General features: G+C 40.1%; 1 protein-coding gene across 3 annotated transcripts in view; it reads right to left on the reverse strand.

The window, feature by feature from the left end:
* dcc (DCC netrin 1 receptor) overlaps positions 1–25,966 on the reverse strand; it is a 167,710-nt gene that overhangs the window by 105,742 nt on the left and 36,002 nt on the right. For all 3 annotated transcript variants that reach the window (XM_052555810.1, XM_052555809.1, XM_052555808.1), the window contains exon 2: positions 10,147–10,470. In XM_052555810.1, coding sequence (XP_052411770.1) covers positions 10,147–10,470 — 324 coding nt within the window. The remainder of the gene's footprint in view (positions 1–10,146; positions 10,471–25,966) is intronic.

Raw genomic sequence — 25,966 nt, forward strand, 5'->3', positions numbered from 1 at the left:
AGAAATACATTACACTTTAACACAGATTCACACAGAAAACTGATGATTGAAATTATTATTTTTCTCCTCTCTCAATTTTTTTTTTTTTTTTTTACTGTATTTTTGGTCAAATAAATGCAGCCTTGGTGAGCAGAAAAGCCTTTTTCAGCATCTGAACCCACTTGGACCTACAGCAACACACACACACACGTTATGAATGTGCTGAATGCAAGCATTTCCTCTGCTGATGAGAGACAATCTGCAGCCTGTGATTACAGAGCTTTATTATCTGCTCTCATTAAGAGGGTGTTCATATGCAAATGAATGGGAAAGCGTTTCAATCTAATTAACACAGAGAGAAAAATGAGAAGGAATAATTCTGCTTCTGCATTCCAAAAAACAGAACGAGAGAATAGGATGATGACGCCACAGGAGAACAAGAGAGGGAACGAGTGAGGAAACTTAACCGACTCCTACAATCTTCCCTCATGTGATGGAAATCATTTCAGGTGTTTTACTAGCTTCAGCTTTTCCTCAAAACTCATGTCAGTTAACTTTGAAAAACAGTTCTGGTTAAATTAAAATACAACCAAATCTGCATCTACAGGATGATGGACAGTCAGAGACAGTTTCTGATTGGCCACACAAGCACTGGCCACTCCCCCTGAGACTCTGGTGCTGGTCAGAGTCAAACACACAGATGTGATTTCATCCATTTCTGTCAGACAGAAGCCACAGGGTGTGAGAAATATTCTAAAAAGAATAAATATAAGAATAAAAATAAATAAATATAAATGTAAAAAGTAAGGTATAATAATGTAATAATGTAAAAAAAAAAAAACATCAAAGGAATAATACTAAAATGGTAAGAAAAATATATAAAAAGTTAAATAAAATGAAATCAAATAAAGTAAAATAATAAATAAAGTAAAAAAATAAATTAAAAGTAAAATAAAAAAAAAAATATATATAAATAATGATGACAATAATAAAATAAAACATCAATACAATTAAATTAAAGCAAATTAATAATATATAAAACAATAAAAGAAAAAGGAAAATAAAATTAAATAAAAGCTAAATGAAACTAACTGAAAATAAATAAATTTCATTAGAGTATTAAAACAATAAATGAGTTTCCTTGTACTGTTTCTTGCTGAAGCCGATAGAGGAAGAGGATGGACGATCTACACTCATAACATCCACCTGCACATTTGAGTCATTTGTCATGAATCAGAGATGGAGACATTCCTGGACTTGTGTTCAGCAGCACATCTAACACACATCATTAAAGCATCTCTGAACACGAGTGCTGCAAGTGTCAGAATCCCTGAGTCACCGTTCACTTCTGTCACAGACGTTCACAGCTTCATTTGTGTCTGCTTTCATTACAGCCACTCCATGTGAGAATAACCTTCAGCAAAAGCCCTAATTTTAACATTAAAAACTGAAACCCATCAAAATATTCACGAGCCAATTATCGTTAGGAAAGTCTTGCTCAAATGACATATAAGAGGTCATTGTGCTATAAAATCTTCCAGTAAGTTTCAGAATTCAAAACTTGGTTAGTCTAAAAACAGCTTATATTGAAGGCTTTCTGCCAAAACGACAGCTTGTGCAATGTACTACTCTTAAGATTTAATAGTGTGAATAAGCACCGCCTCCACAGAGGATGATCAATGCCTGCTTTAACAGCACTGCCTGTTTAGTCCCGCCCACCAATCTACATCACTGCTCGTTTAGTCCCGCCCACGATTCTACATCACTGCCTGTTTAGCCCAGTCCACCAATTTTACAGCACTGTTTAGCCCCGCCCACAGATCCGTGCATGTATTGTAATTAATGAGCGAGACAAACGCAGGACTGTGCAGAAACCAAACGAACAAGATGCTTTTCAGAGCCAAGCTGTCATTAGATTTACTTCCTTCTGATCCTAACGTTAGAAAAGAGTGATCTGTATTTTTAATGAAGATCCAGACCATGTCTGTAAGAACTGTCCTTTGTTCACTTCATTTTACCACAGATTCGTTTACACACAAGGCACAAATTGATGTGGGGTTTTCAGAAAGACTGAAACTAAAAGACAATGCTGTGTGACTATACTGGATCCGACAGTAATGTCCCAACACACACGTGTCATTAGTACTATGTCTCTTCTTACAAATCGTTTATGTATTGAGTGATTTATGCATTTTTGACCTAAATCACAGCAACATCCATCTGTGAGGAATGCACACTGTCAATCATACACAACTGTTAGCTATCACAGCAGTGGACTTTATTATTTATTTCATTTAATACAAATAAATAATAAAAAGAAAATAATTACAAGCCAATTATCATCAGGAAGGTTACGGTGGCACAAAGTCAAACCAACGCCACGCTTTGTATAACAGTGATTTCTGTGGCCTTTATGCCAGTATGTTATTGAGACGACACAAAGGCCAGCAGCCTCACAGACTCATTAAGCTCTTCTTCTTCTTAAGCATGCAGTCTAATGACCCACAATGCTTTGCTGCAGAGCAGCGGCCACTCACCTGCGTCTCTCTGCTGATCACCCAGTGTTTCTGCGGTCACTGCTCTGTTAATTAGACACGCGGTGGATCCTAATCCGTCAGCGGGCCTCATTAACACAGCTGAGGACAAGCCTGAGCGCTGGACGCAAACCAATTCAAAGAGGGATTCAGTCCACACACACACACAGCTATAGAGTATATGTGTGTGTGTGTGTTTGTGTGTGTTTGATTTTAGCTAGTTTCAAAAGCAAAATTTCTCATCTTATCAAATTTTTCTTCGTTTAGTTTAACTTGATCTACTAAAAATAAAATAACTAAGAAATTAAAAAGTTCAAAAGAAAATTCAAAAGAAAACAAAAAAAATAACAAAACCGTCACAAATGTTTGTTTTCAGATTTTTAAAAACAAAATCTGGTTTTAAAGCAAAACTATTAACAAAACATTTTTTTTTTAAAGAAAGAAAATAATGAGAAAATAAATATTATAATTTGCACATATGAAGATAACATTTCAGAAAACTTGCAATACAAAGCAGTGTCTTAATACAGTGTGATGAACCCCCGGAGGAAGCATGACTTCACCTGTGCTCTCGCTCCAATGCGTCATAATGCGTATGATAATACTTTATGAAGAGCTTGATGATGATCTCAGAGGCACTTCTGATGCGTTATAAATACAGACTTCAGACTCTCAGCAGCAGGAGCTCGATTTTTAATCAGAGGAAACAGTTCTTGGGACTGACTTTAACTTTTGATCTGCCGAGCGCAGGAGGAACGCAGCTCTCAAACCCGCAGAACACATAAACGCTGCGTTTAATCAGCGCTGCAGGGCTCCGGAGAGGAAGTGTGTGTGTGTGTGAGTGTGTGTGTGTGTGTGTGTGCTATCTTCATTCACTGGGTTCACAGCAAATCTCACCAAACTCAGATCAAACATCACATACTGTAACTCTACTGTACCGTAAACCTGCTGCGTCTTCATTATGATTAGAGTTTAATGAGTAAGTAGAAACACTGCAACTTATGGAAACGTCTAAAACACTAGCATTTTTTTTATTACTATCATTTAATATTTAAGGTTTAAGTTTCTTTAAGTTTAAGTTTTTCTAATCACTGAATCTGTGAATTGTTTTCATGTTAAATATTGTTAATATATACATTTATGTAATGAAAATTTAATGTCAAATATTAGCTATATTAAATATTATTATATTAATATTATTATTTCACTTAAATATTGTTAATATTATGTAATTATTTTTATATTAATTTATATTAATTAAGATTTTATACATACTTTTTGACATATTGCTAATTAATAAAATCATTATTTAAATTATATTCAACCTTTATATAAATGTAATACTATTATTATTATTTAATATTTGAATAATAATAATATTTTATATTATATTATTGTTGTTATTAATAGTTATAAAATATATTCAGCTATATTTTTTTCTTTACATTTAATAGTATTATTTTATATATTTGTTTACTGCAGTAATACTGCTGGTGAACTGCCAAACCTGAACAGTACAGCTCAGACGTCTCATGTTATTAATTCATGAATGAAGTAGTAAAGAGAGTGTGTGGAAGCCTGTGCATGCTGTGTGTGTGCTGCAGGTGCGAGAGGAAGTGGATCTGCAGGTCAGCATGCTTTGATGGACGGATCAAAGCTCAGACAGAAGCGCAGTGAATGCAGGAGCTTCATCTGAACACAGACACAGAGAATGAGCAAAGATCCTGCGCTGTAATTACTCTGGAGCCGCGTGGATGAAAGCCTCTCCTCCATCGGCCTGAAACATTCATGTGGAGAAGATGATGGATGAGCGTCTTCAAAGAGACACGACACATTGTGACTCCAGACAGAAACACAGGCCTGCACACTCACTGGCATTCACAATAATAATAAAAACACAACAACCACGTTTATATTATTTGTCATCAATAAATCCAAAATTATTATTTAAATTATATTTAATGTGTTATTTTAGTTATTGTGGCGGGGGGGTGTGGTTTAGTGAAGTCTGCAGCGAGAGAAAGAATCAGGAGACGAACGGTGAGTGCAGGGCCGTGCACAGACCTTTTGAGGGGCATGTGCTGAAACTGAAAAAGGGCACCCCCCCCTTTTTTATATCAAGATTATTTAGTAAGCCTGCATAAAAGGAAGAAATGGTCACATCTTCATGACAAATTCAATAACACAAAATAATAGTCTCAAAAGCTTTAGATTTATTCACGATTAATAACAACCATAATAATAATATTAGATAATTAGATAATATAGATAAACAGGGTTTTAAGGGCTTCTTTAAACCTTATACAACAGCAACCTTCTGTGAGCCATGTCTGGCAAAAATTTGATACTGTGGTGGACCAGGGATGTTGGTCTCTCGAAGGTCTCTTATTCACTACACTTTCCCCTTAAATAAGCCAGCAATGAAAAAATAAATAAAAATAGTGTGAAAAGTACAGTTGCAGTGAAAAGCATTTCTGAAGGATCACGTGACACTGAAGAGTACTGAACTGGAGTAATGATGCTGAAAATTCAGCTTTGATCACAAAAATAAATTACATTTTAAAATATTCAAATAGAAAACAGTTATTTAAAATTGTAAAAATATTACACAATATTACTGATTTTGCTGTATTTTGGATCAAATAAATGAAGCCTTGGAATGAATCACGAATTACATTCTGTATGATAAAATATAAAGATTTCAGTGATCTTCTGTAATTTTTTTTTTTTTTTAGTTACTACTACATTACTGTAGTAAAACCATGTTTTACAACATTTTATAAAGAGAGTATACAGAGAGTATACCATAACATGATTAGCCTAAATGTTAATAAATTAAGTGTATCAGCAATCATAAATCAAAGAAGAAATTTCTTAGAAATATGTTATCTAGGTGACGAGGATCACGCGTCGCTTTGTGTAAGTTCCAGTACGAAACAGCGCGGGGGCGCACCTGTTATGATTTCCCGATGGTAAAAACAAATTATATGTTGTTGTATTACTTATCGATATATCGTTTTTGACCAGCAAATGTGTGCAAATGTGATTTTTTTTTCTGTCCGTCATTAAAACGGAGACGGCGCCTGCCGCTGCGGGCATCACATTACATTTTCATCTACAGGTTACAAACTAGTTTTTTTAGCTATATAGACGGAGCGCTCAGATTTTCCTGTGGTAAAATGCATTTGGCCAAATTAGCATTTTATAAAAGATGAAATGCTACTATCTGCACAGGCTATTTAAGTGTTGGCTATGTATTGGCTATGACTAGATGGCAAATGCTAGCCCTCTCTCTCAGGCGACGTCCCACATGTCTCAGTGAGTCAGTCAGACATCAAATAAATAAAATATGAGCCTTTATAGACAGTGTTTATTAGTACTTCTTCAAACAACAAGATATTTATTTACCCTTTGCAAAACTTTGTTCAGCTCAGCTGGTGTCTACTGTGCGGCTGCAGTGGAACTTCAGTTGATTCAATGAAAGGGGGCGGAGTTATCAGCTTACTGACAGCTTGAGGATCGAATAAGATTTACACAAGCTCGTTTTAAGAACTTTCATTTGGTAAAACAGACAGACAGACGTAAAGGGTGACCAATAGCAGTGATAAAAAAAAAAAAAAAAACACCACCAAAAAAAGGGCACTTCGGAGTGTAAGGGCAAAAAGGGCATGTGCTCTGCACAGGTTGAGCCTTACCTGTGCACGTGCCTGGGTGAGTGAGTGGTTTGGGCGGAAACGATCAACACCTGTCTCTTGTTTCAGTAATTGGCGCGGAGAGAGTATAAAACAGAGACAGAAGCAGTCGAGAGAGAGACGGACTGCTGACCACGGAAGGAGTTAACCGGAAGCGTTTGCCGATAGAGTCTGCGAGTGTCAGAATAAAAGTCACCATTGGTGTTTGTAACGATTACTTTTTAATTTTATTAAAAATATTGTCAGCAGACCATTGTCCTCGTCCTTTCCTCCTACGAACTCACTACAGTTATATTATTATATTTAATTATATTTAGTAATATTATATTATTATTTTCAATATAGTGATATCTATATAATATTTGTCTATTTATAAATATAAAAATAAATTAAATATTTGTAAATATAAAAATAAATTTTCATTTTTGAATGAATGAAGAAAGAAACAACTGAACCTGGCTTGTGCTGGTGTGTTGCAGAAGGCCGTGTGTTGAGTGTATAATCAGCAGATTGTGCCGTGTTCATCTCAGAGCGATTAGAGGACGAGTGCTCTCTTTAAAACACGTGAATTAAAGCCCTCATGAAGGTCACTTCTTCACTGAACTGCTGCGCTTCTAAAAGAAATCATATTCCAGATAAAGTTTTCCCACAGAAGGGAAATTAATGAGTTCACAGAGTCGTCACACTCACAACTGCCACGTTTCTTCTGTCGACACACACTTCAGATTCTGAGAAGACACACTGAACCTGAACAAACCAGATCAGATAAATCTCCAATTCAGCAAATATCTAAATAAATAAATAAATGGACAGAAATTTAATTAAAAAAAAAATAAAAAAATAAGAAATTAAAATAAATGTAAGAATACATGTAAAAAAAATAGAAAAACATGAAAAGAAATAAAATACATATGAAATTGGAAAAAAAAATGAAATCAAATATGATTAAACAAAAAACGTTTTTGAATAAATTATAAAAATGTAAAAGAAAATGCAACATTAAAAAATGTATTAAAAGGAACCTTTTAAAAATAAACAAAACACTAAATAAAAATAAAATTAAACAACAAAATAAATCATCAAACAAACTTGAATTAGAATTGATGTGATTGGTTACATGAGTGATCAGCGATCAGACAGACCATAATAATCATGATCCGGTCATCACACTGATCCAGCAGAAGCACTAATGTACAGTACAGCCAAAAACCTAATGTATTTAGAAATCCTTCAAAGAAGATAAATTCATGTGTCAACAACAAAGCATAAGGCATTATATCCTTCATATTGCAGATTATTTAACTATTGAACTTTCACTTTCACTTTTTTGCAAACACTTTCAGTGCAATAAGATATGGTCTTAATACAGACACAATCAATGAAAACAAGAATTACTGTCTCATGCAGTGATGCTTCTCAATGAAATGTGTTTTTTGTGTATTGTTTGTGTATTTTTACAGATATAGATATAGATTGAAGTCACTGAGTCCTGCTCATTTAGGAAGAGCCGGGCCGTTAGGGCTCCCAGAGTGTTTCCACCGCGACTCGAGAGCAGAAACCTGAACGAGTGGAAATGAGAGCATTTAATGTCCCTGTGAAGGTTACTGAGCTCCAGCTGTTAAACCAGATATATTTCATGAGAAGCACTTCTCAGAATCAGTCTGTGTTCAACAGGAGCGAATCAAAGATCCCATCAAACACACCTCTGTCCATCTGTGTGACTTTGAGTTAATGAGCAAACACACACTCTCCTCGAGTCACACGCTTTACACAGTAACAAACTGAAGAAATAACAGTCAATGAAACTTCAGTTCAGTGCTGATTCAGATTCAGAATCAGAATCATATTCTAATTGTGATCATCTGCTTTTCCTGATTTATTAAGCATACTTATTTATCCTGAAAGTGTCTCATCTGTATTAAGCATTTGTGTTTTCATGTGTAGGAACTGATAATGTCACCTGGATCACGTAATCAGATTCCAAAACATTTAGGACTTGTAATGATATTATATTATGCTTAAAAATGCTCACAATCAGATTACTAGGACTAGATAAGACTAATACAGTAGAAAAAAAAATACATAAATGAAATAAACTATTTAACCTATTAACAAATAATAGTCTGGTCTACAGAAACTGAATAAAGCAATCAAATGTAAAATTAAAATGCTGCATAGTCTTAACTTTATTAATTAAATATATATTGATGTTATTAAGTTAATTATTGAAGAGCAGGGAAAGAATTATCCTGTTTCTTTAGTTGTTTAATTCACATTAAATAAGAGAAACAGCAGCAGGACTATTAGCTGCTGTCACTTTAAGACCGAATGCATATAATCTAATATACTGAGAAGTATTTAACACCTGATACCTGCCCAACTCTTTATCTTCACTTATGGCAAGACTGACTGCGGAAACGTGAAAACTCTCCAATCAGGACATGCTGAAATATTTTTGTGAGAATTTGTCCATTTAAGCACATGAAGAAGCCGATACTCATCTCCTTTCAGATCGTGTGCACAGAAAGCTGCTTGAGGAATATTTTATTTCTAAACCAAAGATTTGTTTTGTTTTTATTAGCATTATCTGGCAACACTGCATCCCTGACACTTAAAGAGACGCTATAAGAGCCCATAGAGAGCAGCAGCAGCTAGATGCAGTGAGAGAAGAGCAGTGATCTGACTCTGAAAACCACGCCGTGTGTGTCCAGTGTTAGTCTGAGTCCTGATGTAACGTGTGTAAGATCAAGATGTGGGTCAAAACAAACAACAGGCGGCGCATATATTACTGCAGCGCCCTGCTGAATGATGTTACTGCTGTGATAATGAAGCACATGTGAATATCTAATGCCATCACAGTATCTGTGTGTGTGTGTGTGTGTGTGTGTGTGTCCACAGACAATTGTGTTTATTAATCTCCATAAGGAAAATAAACAGAGTTCAACATGATATCAAATAAAATGTGACAACTTGCCCCAACCTTACTTTACTAAAAAAATACTTTTCTGAGAACAGTTTAACCTTCAGTATATCCATGTTTTTAATGCAAGAACAGTTGTCTGGTGTCATTCACTTTCAGTTACTTTACTAAACAGCTTGTTATTGTGCCTGATTTTACAAACTGGTATTTATTTTTTATTTTTTTACATATTAATATAATGCATCATTGTAATCATAAACAAACTGGTTTGAAGCTCAGACAGTGATACCTTTTACTGCTCTTTGTTATTCTTCCAGTTATTTACTTATTTTTCCTGAAGCTTAAACAGTGAAGCAGATGCTTGCAACACAAGGGTCACGGGGTCAAATCCTAGGAAACGCATGAAGTGATAAAAATGTGATTGTTCACTTTAAATGCAGCACAAGTTGCTTTGGATAAAAGAGTTTGCCATAAATATATAAAATGTTTAAAGCAAACACTTCAGTCCATCTCAGACTATCTTCAGTGCTTAATCTTCTTCAGTAAGTCAACAACCTGACTTTTTTGTGCCGACTTTTTTTCCCCAATATTTTTATTACCCCTTATAAATCAACAACTGTAATCTTTCACCTCCAACAACAACAAAAAAATTTACATTTAGTTGCAACATTTTCCAAAAATCAAGCTTGAATATATTTGGTCAAAATTCCATGCTAAGATGAAGTGCTATGCAGGCTATTTAACACAATGTTGGCTGATTAGACGGCAATGCTGACTTAAAATGCAAAACGATTGCTGCCTCTCTGGGCCCTGTTTAACGATGTAAACACAGAGTTTAAAGTGTACGGCGCAGGTGCACTTCCAAATCCACTTTTTCTATTTTAACGATGGAAAAACAGTAGGCACGCCCGGGCGTATGCTCTAAAGAAAATACTATACAAAACTCACTGAAATAACCAGCTCTTTTATTTACTCTTGTAAGACTGTGACTGGATCTAAGCGAGGAGTTAGCATCTCTTACCGGCGACGGTGACTTTAGCGGTGCGGCTGACGATGGCTCCGAGGCCCTCCAGCGTGGCCAGGCACTGATACGAGCCCTCGTCCGGCCGGTGGTGACGTGAGTGCAGCACGCTCTGCACCAGGAGCGAGCCGTTAGACAGCAGCCGTCTGCGATCGTCCACCAGCGCGCTCAGCAGAACACCGTCCTTCTTCCAGGAGATGACCGGAACGCCCTGATCCGAGCGCGCCTCGCAGTCCAGCTGCAGCTCACCGCCCCGAACCGTCACCGAGTCCTGAGGCTCCAGCACGAACCGCAGCTCCACGAAAGACCGCCGGGCGTCCGAGCCTGAGAGAGAGAGAGAGAGAGAGGGAGACACACATCTCATCTATTACTCCGATAACACTTCATGTATAATGCATTATACAGTAAACGGCATCTACAAGCTATAATGCATCTTAATTATTCATAATGTGCATCATCAAGTCAAGCCAGGTCACCGTTATTTACATAGCACTTTAAAAAAAACAGCTTTTCAGTATTAAACAGGGAACTTGTGTGCTGTTTAATTCTGGGCTGCAGCAAAGTCAGATTGTGCAGAGGACTCATTGTAACACATTTAGACCATTTCTTGTCATAGTTATAACAAAATTTAAAATGCATAGCACAAGTTAGAAATATTTCAAAAATAGCAAAAAGTAAAAAAAATGACAAAATATAAACTCCAAACTATAGAAATCTGTTTCTACCATTTAATAAAAAATAAATACTTCACAATTTAGACTTTGTTTCTCACAATTTTGATATGATCTCAGATTTCAGGCTTTTTTCCTCAGAATTCTGAAATTACTCCTTACAATTCAGTTTTAGTTTCTGCCAAGATAAAAAATAAAATAAAATGGTAATTTTTCGCAAAATTGTGATTTCTTTCTGAGAATTGCAAATCCATATCTCAGAATTTTTAGTTGATAGTTCTTATATCTCTACATAAGCTCTGAATTGTAAGTCACAATTACATTTAATTTATTTTTTTATTCCATGGGCGAAACAAACTTTCAAAGAAAACAGAAAACATCTCAGGTTACAAATGTAACCTTTGTTCCCTGAGAACAGGGAACGAGACAATACATCATCGACGCTATGGGGGGGGGGGGGGGGGGGACACCTCAGGTGTGACAGGTGTCTGAAATCAAATATCAACTCACAGCAATCATGCTGACCGGCGACAGCCGTGAATCATCACCTTGAATGAAAAGCGTGCGACCTGGATATAAAAAGGGCGCCTTGAAACCATGACAATATCCTTTCGTCTGAAGGGACTGTTTGGCAGGCAGACCCTGAGGCATGGCTGGGAGACGTATTGTCTCGTTCCCTGTTCTCAGGGAACAAAGGTTACATTTGTAACCTGAGACGTTCCCTTTTGAAGGGAACTTCGACAATACATCATCGACGCTATGGGGAACAAAATACCCACGCCGCCATGCTAAAGGGAGTGCATGCCCAATGGCAGTGACAACTGTCAGAACCAGCAATTCAATGAACACTAGAACCACTCACCCTCAGGTCACACAGGGCTGTCAGTGACAGCACTCCCTACGGTCATAGCCCAGGCTATATGATACCACAGAAAACCTCCATAAACATAGTTTAGTGAAAGGTCTACCTGGGCCTGCTCAAGGGCCTAGGACCACAACTTCAGCTTCTTAGAAGGGGTCTCTTCTAGGGAATGTGGCCAGGGAACCCGAGGGAACCCCAGCCAGTCACTATTCAGGGGAATGTGTCACCTGAAATGCCACCAGGCAGGCCTGACCTGGTGTCACTACATAAGACACTACAGACTGGCCACTTCCTGTCTGTCCGAAGACAGAGCCTCTGGACACTTGCCTTTAGGAAGGCATCCAACCCAAGGAACTATGGAACAGGCTGTGAACCACTCGGCCCAGATCTCAGAGACGGGATATCCTGGAGAGTATGACTCAGCATAGTGCTTTACAACCCTTGCCAGCTAGGGGAATTTCTCTACTCAATCCACGGATCTACCAAGTGTTTGTGTTTCAAAACATAGCAGGGGAGTACAACATACGCTATTCTGCCTAGTGGAGGCCCCATTAGGGGCCTACCTACTAAATGCATAGGCGTCAGCCCATGGCAATGCTCTGGCTTCAAAGGGAGCGGAGTTCAAAAACCGGAATGAAATGTAGTTTAGAACTCCCTGCTCAACCGGAGCCATCGTGGTGTGAGGTAGATACATACAGAGCTGAGAATGGACTACTCAAAACTACCCTGAGTTAGCGGGGGAGTAACAACCATATGCCCCTGCAATGTTAGACAGGGAGCAGGCCTGCAAGTGGCTCCAAAGGGTGACAGGCGGTATACAGGTCTTAAATGCGGCTGAGCGCGCCTTCGCTTCCCTAAACTTTCCAACCACCGCCTCAACGGAGGTGCCAAAAGGTTTGGCAGGCGAAACTGGCGAATCAAGGAGAAGGGATTTTTCTTTCTCCCCGATATCAGCCAAGTTGAGCCACAGATGCCTCTCCGAGGCCACCATCGCCGCCATCGATCGCCGATCGCGGCAGCAGTCTGTTTAGTGGCCCGGAAAGATAAATCTGTGGTCCGGCGCAACTCAGTGACCGCCTCAGGAGACAGCCCTGCCCCCTGGTCGAGATCCTGCAGCAGGTCAGCTTGGTAGGCTTGGAGCACTGCCATGGTAAGAAGGGCAGCACCAGCCTGACCTGCTGCTGTGTACTCTCTGCCATTCAAGCGAGCCGTGGTTTTAAGGGGCTTGGATGGCCGAATCGGAGCTTTTAGTGTCGACACCTGCCCAGATACGAGATAGTTTGCAAACATCTCGTCAATGGGCGGTATCGACACATAACCATACTCCCCGATCCCCTCAACATCAGCGAAATTACCCCGCTGATGTCGATGAATACGGGCAGAGTACGGTTTCTTCCATGCCCTCTCGATCTCTGAATGGAGATCAGGAAGGAATGGAAGGCTCTGCTGAGCTGGTGGTCTATGTTCAGGGAAAAAACGATCGTCAAAACGACCGCGAACAATCTCTCCCTGAGCGCGCCGCCATGGCAACTGAAGTTTGTCAGTGGCGCGCTCCATAACTTCCACCAGCTCTGCGTACACGGGGCAGGATGGCTGACGAGGTTGAGGATCTATATCATCCTCCTCAGCCATCTCTTGCCCAGCCCGAAGAGCACTCGCTGCAGTATCAGTAGGAGAAAAGTCTCCGTCATCCACCTGCAGCTCACTCTCGTCAGCCGATGACGCGTCCGAGAGGTTAACGCCCCTCCTGAGACTGTCAGCGAGCTCCATCTGGGAGCCCCATGAAGCGCATCGCCGCTCTGCCTCGGCACGAGCGGGACCCGATCCGTGAGGACCAGATGCTGAACTCTCTTCCCTCGAGAAGAGAGCCCGACGAGAGCGGAGCGTTCTCATAGAAAAACGCTCACAATTTGCACAGGACGCTCCCTCAAGAGCATCCTGTGCGTGCTCTTCACCCAAACAGTACACACGCATCTCGTGAGTGTCACCCGGCGACAAATATCTTGGGCACGGGTCAGCACATTTCACAAAATTTTTAGGACTTGCCTTAGATGTGTGTTTAATTTTCGCTGTAAGCAGACATTTAAATCAGACAAAACAGTCCCTGAAGACGAAAAGGATATTGTCATGGTTTCAAGGTGCCCTTTTTATATCCAGGTCGCACGCTCATCATTCAAGCTGATGATTCACGGCTGTCGCCAGTCAGCATGATTGCTGTGAGTTGATATTTGATTTCAGACACCTGTCACAACTGAGGCGTCCCCCCCCCCATAGCGTCGATGAAGTATTGTCGAAGTTCCCTTCGAAAGGGAACTACCAAACTAAAAACTAAGTTAGAACAATGATAAGTGTAACAGAATCTGAATAATGCTCAAATAACACTGTGTGTAACTGAAGGTGTGTTTCTATTGTGTATTAATCTGTCTGGAGGCTTTCATTCAGACGCTGATAATTCAAATGCTAATTCATACCTGCTGAGAAGCCCTCATTCAATCTGTGTCTTTGTTTTTGTGTGAGAGAGATGATAATTCAGCGCTCAGCATGATAAACCATCCAGCGGCATGCACACCCAGCTTATTAGACAATATTTTGATTAATTTGATCAGGCTTTCAGCTGCTGATGAGAGGCCGTTCACACAAGACGTGTTTCTGTGTTCAACAGCAGATAGATGCAGTGAAACACTGCAGAACAATATTTTTGTGGAAACTGTAATAATCAGAAAGCGAATGACTTTAGCTCTATTTAACATGTTTGACAGACAAAATCAGCCCAGAAGATGCATAGACATGCTGATCTGGACAGACGCTTGAAAAACTAGAGTAGAAGAGCAGAAGTTTGAGTAGAAGACTGATGAATCTCAAACGCTCCTCGTCTGCATCGAGCACGGACGACAGCTCTTCTTCACGGAGCGCTGTCCTGAGATGGAAATACTTTTACAAATACAAAAAGAGGATGGAAGAGACGGGATGGAGCAGAACAGATGTGAAGAGAGACGGAGAGCATCCTTTATTTGACGCGCTGAAGCAGATGTAATTGAAAAAAACCTGTCAGGTTTCCCTCAGCAGCGGATTTTAATGCGATAGTCTGACAGAACGACACGCTCCGCATGTGCAATGAGACAGACGCACGGATCTGAGCTCTGAAACACACACACACACACACACACACTTCATCTGTAAATTTAAGTCTCACTGCTGTGCTAAACTCTAACATCTAAACTCTTATTATTATTCTTGGGATTTCGGATATTTTCGGATATATATATTTTATATATATATATATATATATAGCCATGAAGAAGAAATAACCTAAAGGTAGATAGTAAGATATATAGATATTTAGAACATTAGAATGACAGAATGACAGAATGTTAAAACAATAGATAAAACAATAAAATTATAGAAAGATCGCTAGAATTACATATTGAACATCAGATGGATGGATGGATGGATGACTGAACGCGACCCAATGCACAGATTAAAGCGGAGCGTTATTATCCTGCTGCTGTTCAAACACACGCACAGGTCAGAAAGAACATCAGAAAAACCACTTTTACTGAGAAAATATGACAAACACACCGGACCACAGCCACCCTGATCAGCACTGAGTGTGTGTGTGTGTGTGTGTGTGTGTGTGAGAATGTATTTGAGTGTTGATCTCCTCACATCCCATCCACTCTCTCTTATCTCCTCATCTCTTCATTATTGCCTGTCACCATGGTTACCGTGTGTCCGGTCACCTTATCGATCTCTCTGTCACACACACAAACACACACACACGCACACACACACACTGCTGTAGGTCATTTATCAGTGACTTGATGTTCTTCCAAGTGGAACGCAGATTGCAACATTCAGATCAAATCAATCAAAACTCAATTCAAATGCATTTTTCTCAGTTTTGATGTTATAATTTCCCACAATGCAATGCTCTCAGACAGACCTGCACCTTCTAGTGTGACAAACTAGAAACAATTTAATATAGTCACTAGTGCTCACACGCACTCAGGTCTGACCTTTGCATTTAATCCCAATAATCTCGTTCTGAGAGTGTTGAACTCGCTGTAACATCTTTAATCATTTAAAACATCCTGTCTGCGGTCGAGAGAGAGAGAGAGAGAGAGAGAGAGAGAGAGATAAACACCCTCAACATCAGATCTTACACTGAGGAACGTGTGGCTCATCATTTACAAAACCAGATGTATGAGTGTAAAAATAGTGTAGTGTGTTCCACAGTTATTATCAAGTGTCCATGAGATGGATCGCCTGGGGGAAGAAACTGTGCCTGTGTCTGGTCGTTCTGTTGCTCAGGGCTCTGTAGCGTCAACCAGATGCTCCACGATCATCTCCACTGTTTTGAGCGTGTTCAGCTCCAGGTTGTTGAGACTGCACCAGACAGCCAGCTCTTTTACCTCCTGTCTGTAAGCAGACTCGTCACCGTCCTGAATGAGGCCGATGAGTGTGGTGTCATCTGCAAACTTCAGGAGCTTGACAGAGGGGTCCTTAGACGTGCAATCATTAGTGTACAGGGAGAAGAGCAGTGGGGAGAGGACACAGCCCTGGGGAGCTCCGGTGCTGATTGTACGGGTGCTGGATGTGTATTTTCCCAGCCTCACTAGCTGCTGCCTGTCTGTCAGGAAGCTGTTGATCCACTGACAGACGGAGGTGGGCACGGAGAGCTGATTTAGTTTGGGCAGGAGGAGGTTTGGGATGATCGTGTTGAAGGCCGAGCTGAAGTCCACAAACAGGATCCTCACATAAGTCCCCGGTCTGTCTAGGTGTTGCAGAACATAATGCAGTCCAATGTTTACTGCATCGTCCACAGACCTGTTTGCTCTGTAGGCAAACTGAAGAGGATCCAGCAAGGGCCCAGTGATGTCCTTCAGGTGGCCCAGCACCAGTTTCTCAAATGACTTCATGACGACAGATGTTAAAGCCACAGGAGGTGTGAGTGATCGTGTGGAGAGGTGTTCAGGGCAGGTGATGGGTGTTCTTCTTTCAAACCTGCAGTAAAACTCGTTCAGATCGTCTGCCAGATGCTGATTCTCCACAGTGTTGGGGGTGGTGTCTTGTAGTTGCTGATGTCCTCCAGGCCTTTCCACACTGATGCTGAGTCGCTGGAGGTCCTGAGTCCTTAGTTTTTCAGAATAATTCCTCTTCGCAAATCTGATCTCCTTTTCCAGTGTGTATTTAGCCTGTTTATACCAGACATTGTCTCCCTTCCTTAAGCATCTTCTTTGACCTGATGGAGCTGTCTGAGTTTTGCAGTGAACCACGGTTTGTCATAGTTGTAAGTTAGATGAGTCCTGGTAGGAATCCACTTATCTTCACAGAAACTGATATGAGATGTTCCATTCTCTGTGAGCTTGTCCAGGTCAGTGCCATCAGCTTAAAAACACTCCAATCAGTGAGGTCAAAACAAGTTCAACGCTCAGTCAAAGCCCTTTTAGTGTAACTGATCAAACGTCCAGCTTCGAGCTGAAATCTTGTCTGATTGTGATCCAGTAAAGGTCAGAATAATGTCAGTAATATCTCCAGATGAACTCTCCCTGGACTGAAGCAGCTCAGCTTTACTTGATTCTCCATCAATCATGTTTTAGAGTCTCAAATCTGATCCTCAGGAACTTTTGAGGAGCGTTTGTTTCCAGAAGCTTTACTTTCACTGTTCCTCAGCGGAGGAATGATCTTCACAAGCCTCCAGAACATCTCACATCTTCTGAGGAGCCTTGATTTCTTCAGCTCTCAGTCACTGTGTTATATGTGCGGATCATTTACATCTCATCTCACTGACACACATCACTGGAAATATAGAGCACAGACTGATAATTAGATCATTTTATGTCAGTATCTGCTCTACTGTTATAAATATCTCATTGATTAACATAGAAATATTAGCATATCTCAACTCAACTTTATTTATATAGCACCAATAAAAACAATGATTGTTTACCAAAGTGCTTTACAATGGATCAAATGTCAACAACATTAACACTCAAAACAACATAAATTACAGCACAGAACAGAGCTAACACTAGAGAAAAAAGCTGGGTTTTAAGTTTGGCTGTAAACTCGTTCAGTGTAGAGGCAGTCCTAATAGAAACCGGGAAGCTGTTCCAGAGTTTCGGAGCAGCAACAGTAAAGGCTCAGTCACCTCTCGATTTCAATTTAGCCCAAGAAACGTTTAATAGTCTCTGCTTGGAAGACCTAAGAGACCTTCCAGGACTGTGAGCAGATAATAAAACACAGAAGTTAACCCATTCAGAGCTTTAAAAACCAGCAGCAGGACTTTACATTTAATTCTATAACGAATTGGGTGCCAATGCTCCCATATATGAAGAGTAGGGTAATGTGCTCTCGTTTGCACACACCAGTAAGAGCCTAGCAGCAGCATTTTGCACCATTTGAAGTCGATTAAGAGATGCTTGAATAATACACATATAAAGGGAATTACAGTAATCGAGCCTTGTTGAAATAAAAGATTGAATGACCCTTTCAAAGTCCTTAAAAGAAAGAAATGGTTTCACTTTAGCTAAGACTGAGATGGAAAAAAAATTAATTACTGTACTAATCGGTTTGTCAAATTTGAGAGCAATACTACTGGTTTCACACAGGAAGACAAATGGCCAAGATTTACCCCAGGAGAGCTAGCAAATTCTGATGATTCAATAACTATCATCTCAGTTTTGCCTTCATTAAGGTGAAGAAAATTTAGTGAAATCCAGGCATTAACATCAGCTAGACACGCCAGCAGAGCATCCAAACCCTTGTAATTAGATTCCAGGGGCAGATAGATTTGGGTATCATCTGCATAAAAATGGAAGGAAACCTACCCTGTTTCCTAAAAATTGACCCCAGGGGAAGCATTTAGAATGAGAACAGGATTGGAGTGAGAATAGAGCCTTGAGGGACACCGCACGTAAGGGGAGCTGCTTCTGAAGTAAATTCACCAACACTAACAGAGAACCTGTACAGGACTAAAACCCTTTGAGAGCATTACACTGAATGTGCTCCAAACGAGAAGTCAAAACAGAGTGGTCAATTGCATCATTCATATTGTTGCTCATTCATATTTTTGTATACACACACACACGCACAAAAATAGACTCATTCATGTTTTACTCATATTATTTTATCATTCATATTTTTGCTCAGTTTGAGTCTCTGAATCAAATTCAGCTTTTTTTCCTTCATATTCTCACTGTGTCAGACTATATGAGCCACAAAAGGATAAAAAGAGGATCAAATATGTTGCTTAACAAAAAGAAATATATATCTATATATATATATATATATATATATATATATATATATATATATATATATATAATTTGTCTAAAGTTTTCAGTAAACTGTACCATTTTAATTCATCCAGATCGTGTTTATTGGACTTGCATTTTAGAAGTCAGTCTGTACAGCATTCAAAGACAACTAGTCATTTCTTAACCATCTTAACCAGTGACACTCACACTCTAAACTACGGAGGGTTTGACTGAAGACTGTGTCTGACAGAGAGAATCTGCACTGCTAAAGGCTCCCCGGGGACCAGCGGAGATCAGGGTGAGATGACAGCTGCTTCACCACACTGAGTCTGGAGCACAGATGGGGCTCTCTCTCTCACACACACACACACACACACACACACACACACACACACACACACACACACACACACACACACACACAACACACACACACACACACACACACACTCACACACACAACACACACACGCACACACACACACACTCACACACGCACACACACACACACTCACACACGCGCACACACACACACACACTCACACACGCGCACACACACACACACACACTCACACACACACACACACACACACACACACACACACACACACACACACACACACACACACACACACACACACACACAGACTGCGGTCGTGTCAGAAAGATGCAACCAGACAACAGAAACACAAATCAAGATCATAATGATCCTGCTTATTAATAATGAATCAGTCTGTCTGTATCAGAGATCAGATCAGGTCAAATCACATGACAGAGTGCTTAAAAATGATCATTTTGTCATTAATCTATATGATGTTCTCTAATCAGTGAAACACAAAAGAAGATATTCTGAGCGTTTTATTGTCCATACAGGGAAAGTCAAAGTTCTTCTGCTAACTCACAGGTCCATAATGATATAAGGGTTAGTAAATGATGACAGAAGTTATTTTAATATAGTTTTCAATATTTCATATTTATAAAAATATATATACATTTATCAAATTAATTCATAAATATTTTATATTTAATATATAATATTTTATTGATCTCGCTGGATGCGCTGGTGCTGATACAGGATGGCTGCCTCCGTGACGAGCTCCGCATATGTTTTTGTGTTTTTGTTAGTTTGTCCTGTCTTTAGTTATATTCCTGCCATCAGTTTCACCAGGGAAGAACTGCTGAACATTCGGCAGAATGCACCACAAGATGTTTTTCCGGATTTCAATTATTCAGATGTTTTACTGAACGTTGTTATCGGAGGAGCGGCGGCGCTGATCAAGCGCTTCAGGACGCGCAGACGGGGGAAGCGAGCGGGAGCGTTCGTCAGACTCAGGAAGCGCGGATTTCGAACGCCGTTGCCTAGCATCCATCTGGCAAATCTCCGCTCTCTACCTAACAAAACGGACGAACTCGTTCTGCTCTCTCGGACAAATAAGGATTTCACACACTCTGCTGCTCTGTGTTTCACGGAAACTTGGCTGAATGACGCCGTACCGGACAGCGCGCTCCATCTGCCGGACTTTCAGCTGTTTAGAGCGGATCGTGAATCAGAATCCACTGGGAAATCGCGTGGTGGCGGGACATGCTTTTACATCAATGAACGGTGGTGTACAGATGTAACTGTGTTAAAGAAGACGTGCTGCTCAAATCTCGAAACACTCTTCATTAACTGCAAGCCGTTCTATTCGCCGCGGGAGTTTCACTCGTTCATTCTGGTCAGTGTTTACATCCCTCCTCAAGCGCACGTGAGCTCAGCTTTACAGAAACTCGCTGATCAGATCACAGAGACAGAACAACAACACTCGGACTCTGTTTTAATCATTCTCGGGGACTTCAATAAAGCCAATCTGTCCCATGAACTGCCAAAATACAGACAGCATGTTACTTGTCCCACAAGAGACAGTAATATATTAGATCACTGTTACACCACAATAAAGGATGCATTTCACTCTGTTCCACGAGCAGCTTTGGGACGTTCTGATCACTGTCTGGTTCATCTTATACCGTCCTACAGGCAGAAACTAAAATCAGCTAAACCTGTATCAAGGACTGTAAAAAGATGGACTAATGAAGCAGAGCAGGATTTACAATCTTGTTTTGACCTCACTGATTGGAGTGTTTTTGAAGCTGCTGCCACCGATCTGGATGAACTCACAGAGACCGTAACATCATATATCAGTTTCTGTGAGGATATGTGTATTCCTACAAAGACTCAACTAATTTACAACAATGACAAACCGTGGTTCACTGCAAAACTCAGACAGCTCCGTCAGGCCAAAGAAGATGCTTATGTGAAGGGGGACAATGTCTTGTATAAACAGGCTAAATACACATTGGAAAAGGAGATCAGAGTGGCAAAGAGGAATTATTCTGAAAAAATAAGGACTCAGTTCACTTCCAACGACTCCGCATCAGTGTGGAAAAGTCTAAAGAAGATCACCAATTACAAGACACCACCCCCCAGCACTGTGGAGAATCAATGACTGGCAGACGATCTGAACGAGTTTTACTGCAGGTTTGAAAGAACACCCATCACCTGCCCTGAACGCCTCCCCACACAACCATTCACACCCTTCACAACTCCTGCAACCAGCCCTGAATGCCTCTCCAAACTACCGTTCACACCATTAACAGCTCCTGCAACCCATCCTGAACACCTCTCCAATCAAGCACTCTCACCATTCACACCTCCTGCATCCCCCCTCTCAGGTGGGGCACCTGCAATTCAGATCAGCGAGGATGCGGTGCGCCAGGTCTTCCGGAAGCAGAAAAGGAAAAAAGCACCAGGCCCAGATTGTGTTACACCAGCCTGTCTGAAATCCTGTGCTGACCAGCTGGCCCCCATCTTCACACAGATCTTCAACAGATCGCTGGAGCTGTGCGAAGTCCCTTCATGCTTCAAACGCTCCACCATCATCCCCATCCCAAAGAAACCCAAAATTACAGGACTAAATGACTACAGGCCTGTGGCTCTAACGTCTTTAGTCATGAAGTCATTTGAAAAACTGGTGCTGGGCCACCTGAAGGACATCACTGGACACTTGCTGGATCCTCTTCAGTTTGCCTACAGAGCAAACAGGTCTGTGGACGATGCAGTAAACATTGGACTGCATTATGTTCTGCAACACCTAGACAGACCGGGGACTTATGTGAGGATCCTGTTTGTGGACTTCAGCTCGGCCTTCAACACGATCATCCCAAACCTCCTCCTGCCCAAACTAAATCAGCTCTCCGTGCCCACCTCCGTCTGTCAGTGGATCTACAGCTTCCTGAGGGACAGGCAGCAGCTAGTGAGGCTGGGAAAATACACATCCAGCACCCGTACAATCAGCACCGGAGCTCCCCAGGGCTGCGTTCTCTCCCCACTGCTCTTCTCCCTCTACACCAACGATTGCACGTCTAAGGACCCCTCTGTCAAGCTCCTGAAGTTTGCAGATGACACCACACTCATCGGCCTCATTCAGGACGGTGACGAGTCTGCTTACAGACAGGAGGTAAAAGAGCTGGCTGTCTGGTGCAGTCTCAACAACCTGGAGCTTAACACGCTCAAAACAGTGGAGATGATCGTGGACTTCAGGAGAAACCCCCCTGCACTCCCCCCACTCACCATCATGAACAGCACTGTGACTGCAGTGGAGTCATTCAGGTTCCTGGGAACCACCATCTCTCAGGACCTGAAGTGGGAAATTCACATTGACTCCATTGTGAAAAAGGCCCAGCAGAGGTTGTACTTCCTTCGCCAGCTGAGGAAGTTTAACCTGCCACAGGAGCTGCTGAAACAGTTCTACTCCACCATCATTGAATCCATCCTCTGCACTTCAGTAACTGTCTGGTTCAGCTCAGCTTCTAAATCTGACCTCAGAAGACTACAGAGGGTAGTCCGGACTGCTGAGCGAATCATCGGTACAACCCTCCCTTCTATTCAAGAACTGTACTTATCCAGAGTGAGAAAAAGGGCTGTCAAAATCACTCTGGACCCCTCACATCCAGCACACTCCCTCTTTGAACTGTGTCCATCTGGTCGACGCTACAGAGCACTGAGCACTAGAACGACCAGACACAGGACCAGTTTCTTCCCTCAGGCAATCCAACTTCTGAACAGCTGATAATAACTGCGAACACACTACACTTTATATTTATATATACATACACTTATTTATCTAACACACATACTTAGTATACACTTAAATTTTGCACACAATATATATGTACATACATAACTTCATTTTGTAATATACCTGCCTACAATTGTCATTTGTATATTGTCATTCACTATCTACTTATTTGTATTTTTTATTCTTTTATTATGTGTTTTATGTTCTGTCGCTGTCATTCTGTTGTACTGCGGAGCTTCTGTCACGAAAACAAATTCCTTGTATGTGTAAATATACCTGGCAATAAAGCTCATTCTGATTCTGATTCTGATCTCTCCCTGATATTTTAGGTTAATATTTCAATAATTAAACACATTAATGTTCACATGACATGCAGCTAAATAAATACAGTATGTTTAATAAGTGTTTGATTTTAAATGATTTTATTTAGACAAATGTTGTTTCTTATATCATAATTGAATTGATTATTAGCGTTTCCTCATCATTTCGAGCCCAGCGTGACAGCAGAGTGTTTGATTGATCGTTCACATGTGTGTGTTTAATGCTGCACAGGTACAAGACCTCTGCTTCTCTACTGCTGCTGCTCATTTGACTAAAACACAATTACCCACGAGAATCGAATAAATTATGCAAATCAGCCTTTAACTCCTATTAATGCTGCTGTTTATTTGTCAGATGTCATCCGGTGAATCTGGCGATCACAGAGCTGCAGTCACTGCCTGGAATGAGAAATCAAATCCCAAATACTGCATTGCAGTTATAGAAATATGTATTCTGATGTGCTGCGTGTTTCACTGTGATCTTTTCACGGTTTACAGTAAAAGCTGCTCCACATGAACTTATAACATGTATAGAGTCGCTTAAAATGTGCATCTAATAAATGCAACATGCAGCAAACAACTTCCCCTGGAGAAACATTAAAAAATACAAAATGAAATGTTTCTGGCTAATTAAAAGCCCTGAAAGCAAAGAAAAAAACATAAATATTGATACTGTAATTGTACTTTTTTATATATAATACTATTATTAATATTAATAATACATTTGCATTTTATTAAATAATAATAAACAATATCAATATTGTAATTTTACTTTTATAATAATAATAATAATAATAATAATCATCATCATCATCATCATCATCATCATTATTATCATCATCTTCATTGTTGTTGTAATATACATTTAAATTATTATTACATAGTTACAGTGATATTAATTTTTATAATTTGATTTATTTATTTTTAAATAATGCACATACAGTGCATTGACCAGTAAAAATATTACTAATATTTATTTATATTTAAGAACATATATATATATATATATTGTCGAGTGACTGGCCATAGCTGTACGACACTAACACACAGAAGCGTCAGAAGAGCGTCTCAAAGGCACGAGGAAGTGTTCAGATGCAGGAGAGTGTGATAACTCTAATGAAGCGCCGCTGTCACGCTCCCATCATCCGTCTCAATAGCTCAGCATGAAGCGTTGGAAATTAGCATGTGTCCTTATCAAAGCCAGGAGTCTCTCTCTCTCTTTATGACTGCCGTCTGCGACACATGATTTATATCCGTCTGCACAAAAAACAAACTGCACCAAATTACTAAGTGACTGATACACAATAATTGCACGGATCGTTCACGGCTCTGATCGCTCGAAGAACAAGCAACTGATAGAGCAGCATCGTGATTGGCTGAGAGTGAAGCATGCTGGGACCGCGCAGGTTTGACCATCATAAGCAGCGTTCAGAAAGAAGTTTGCTACACGGCACGAGCGCTAACGAGAGACGCTCCACATATGTGCCAGAAGAGTAACTTCAATCACGCATGTTCTCACGGTTACACAATCATAGTCTTCCATCACAGGGTTAACTAAAATTAAAACTGAAATTAAATTTACTTAGTGTTGGGAAATAATTCATCATGAAGCTGTCATGAGCAATAAGCAAGACACATTTCCATAATCTTCCATGATTACGTAGTTTAACTTGCAGTTTTTAATTTAAAAAAATAAATAATGTAAGGGGTGTCACGCCAAAGGACAATAAAACATAACACTTTTGTAGTGGTTCCAAAATAAGTTCAATATAACAACAGGTCGACGTAGGACAAAGAAATGTTTAACCATTTACTACATTTTAAATAAATCACAATATTAATCATATTCATTTAATCTTGTGGGACAGTAGAAATTCCATGCCACATCAACAACCCAAAAATATAACTTAGTTTTTATATTTATAACATAGAGTTAAGCCACATGACCAAGAGAGTGAAGTTTTCCTTGAAAACCACGATTACAAATTTGACATTTTATACAAGAGTTAAAAAGAGTAGTTAACATACATCTTAGTTCAATAAAAGAAAAGTGTGTTGTGCATCTCTGAGCAACACACAGCGGTGTTTCAATACTGAATGATTCGTGTTTTTGATTTGAATCATTTGAGTCACTGATTCAGTGATCCATTCATTTAGACAGGCTCTTGCTTCAATCTAGAACGAATCATTTGAAGGTATGCTTTACTTTTATAGTAGCTTATCTTTGCATTTCTTCCAACATTTCATATTTCTATTTTAAAATATTTCTGCATATTTGAAGATTTCTGTTGTGTTTTGAGTTGTGTGGTTGAGTCTGAACGAAGACATTCATCTGGAGAGAGGTGTGTGATGCTCTTTATCTGTTCCTTACTCAACATGAAGATGAACGAGGAACATCACTGCATCTGCATTCAGAGAAACACACGGCTGGGGATTCACAGAGCGCTGAGGAAAAGCCCGTCTGATTCTCTCTGTTTCCTGAAGAAAGCTGTGTTCTGAGATCTGAGCTAATACTGACTCTCTCTCTCTCTCTCTCCGTCTGAACTAAAGCTCCTCTCCTGGTCTGGACTCTCCGTATTATTAATACACACAC

Source organism: Carassius gibelio, chromosome B5, assembly GCF_023724105.1.
Source record: "Carassius gibelio isolate Cgi1373 ecotype wild population from Czech Republic chromosome B5, carGib1.2-hapl.c, whole genome shotgun sequence".
Lineage (NCBI taxonomy): Eukaryota > Metazoa > Chordata > Actinopteri > Cypriniformes > Cyprinidae > Carassius > Carassius gibelio.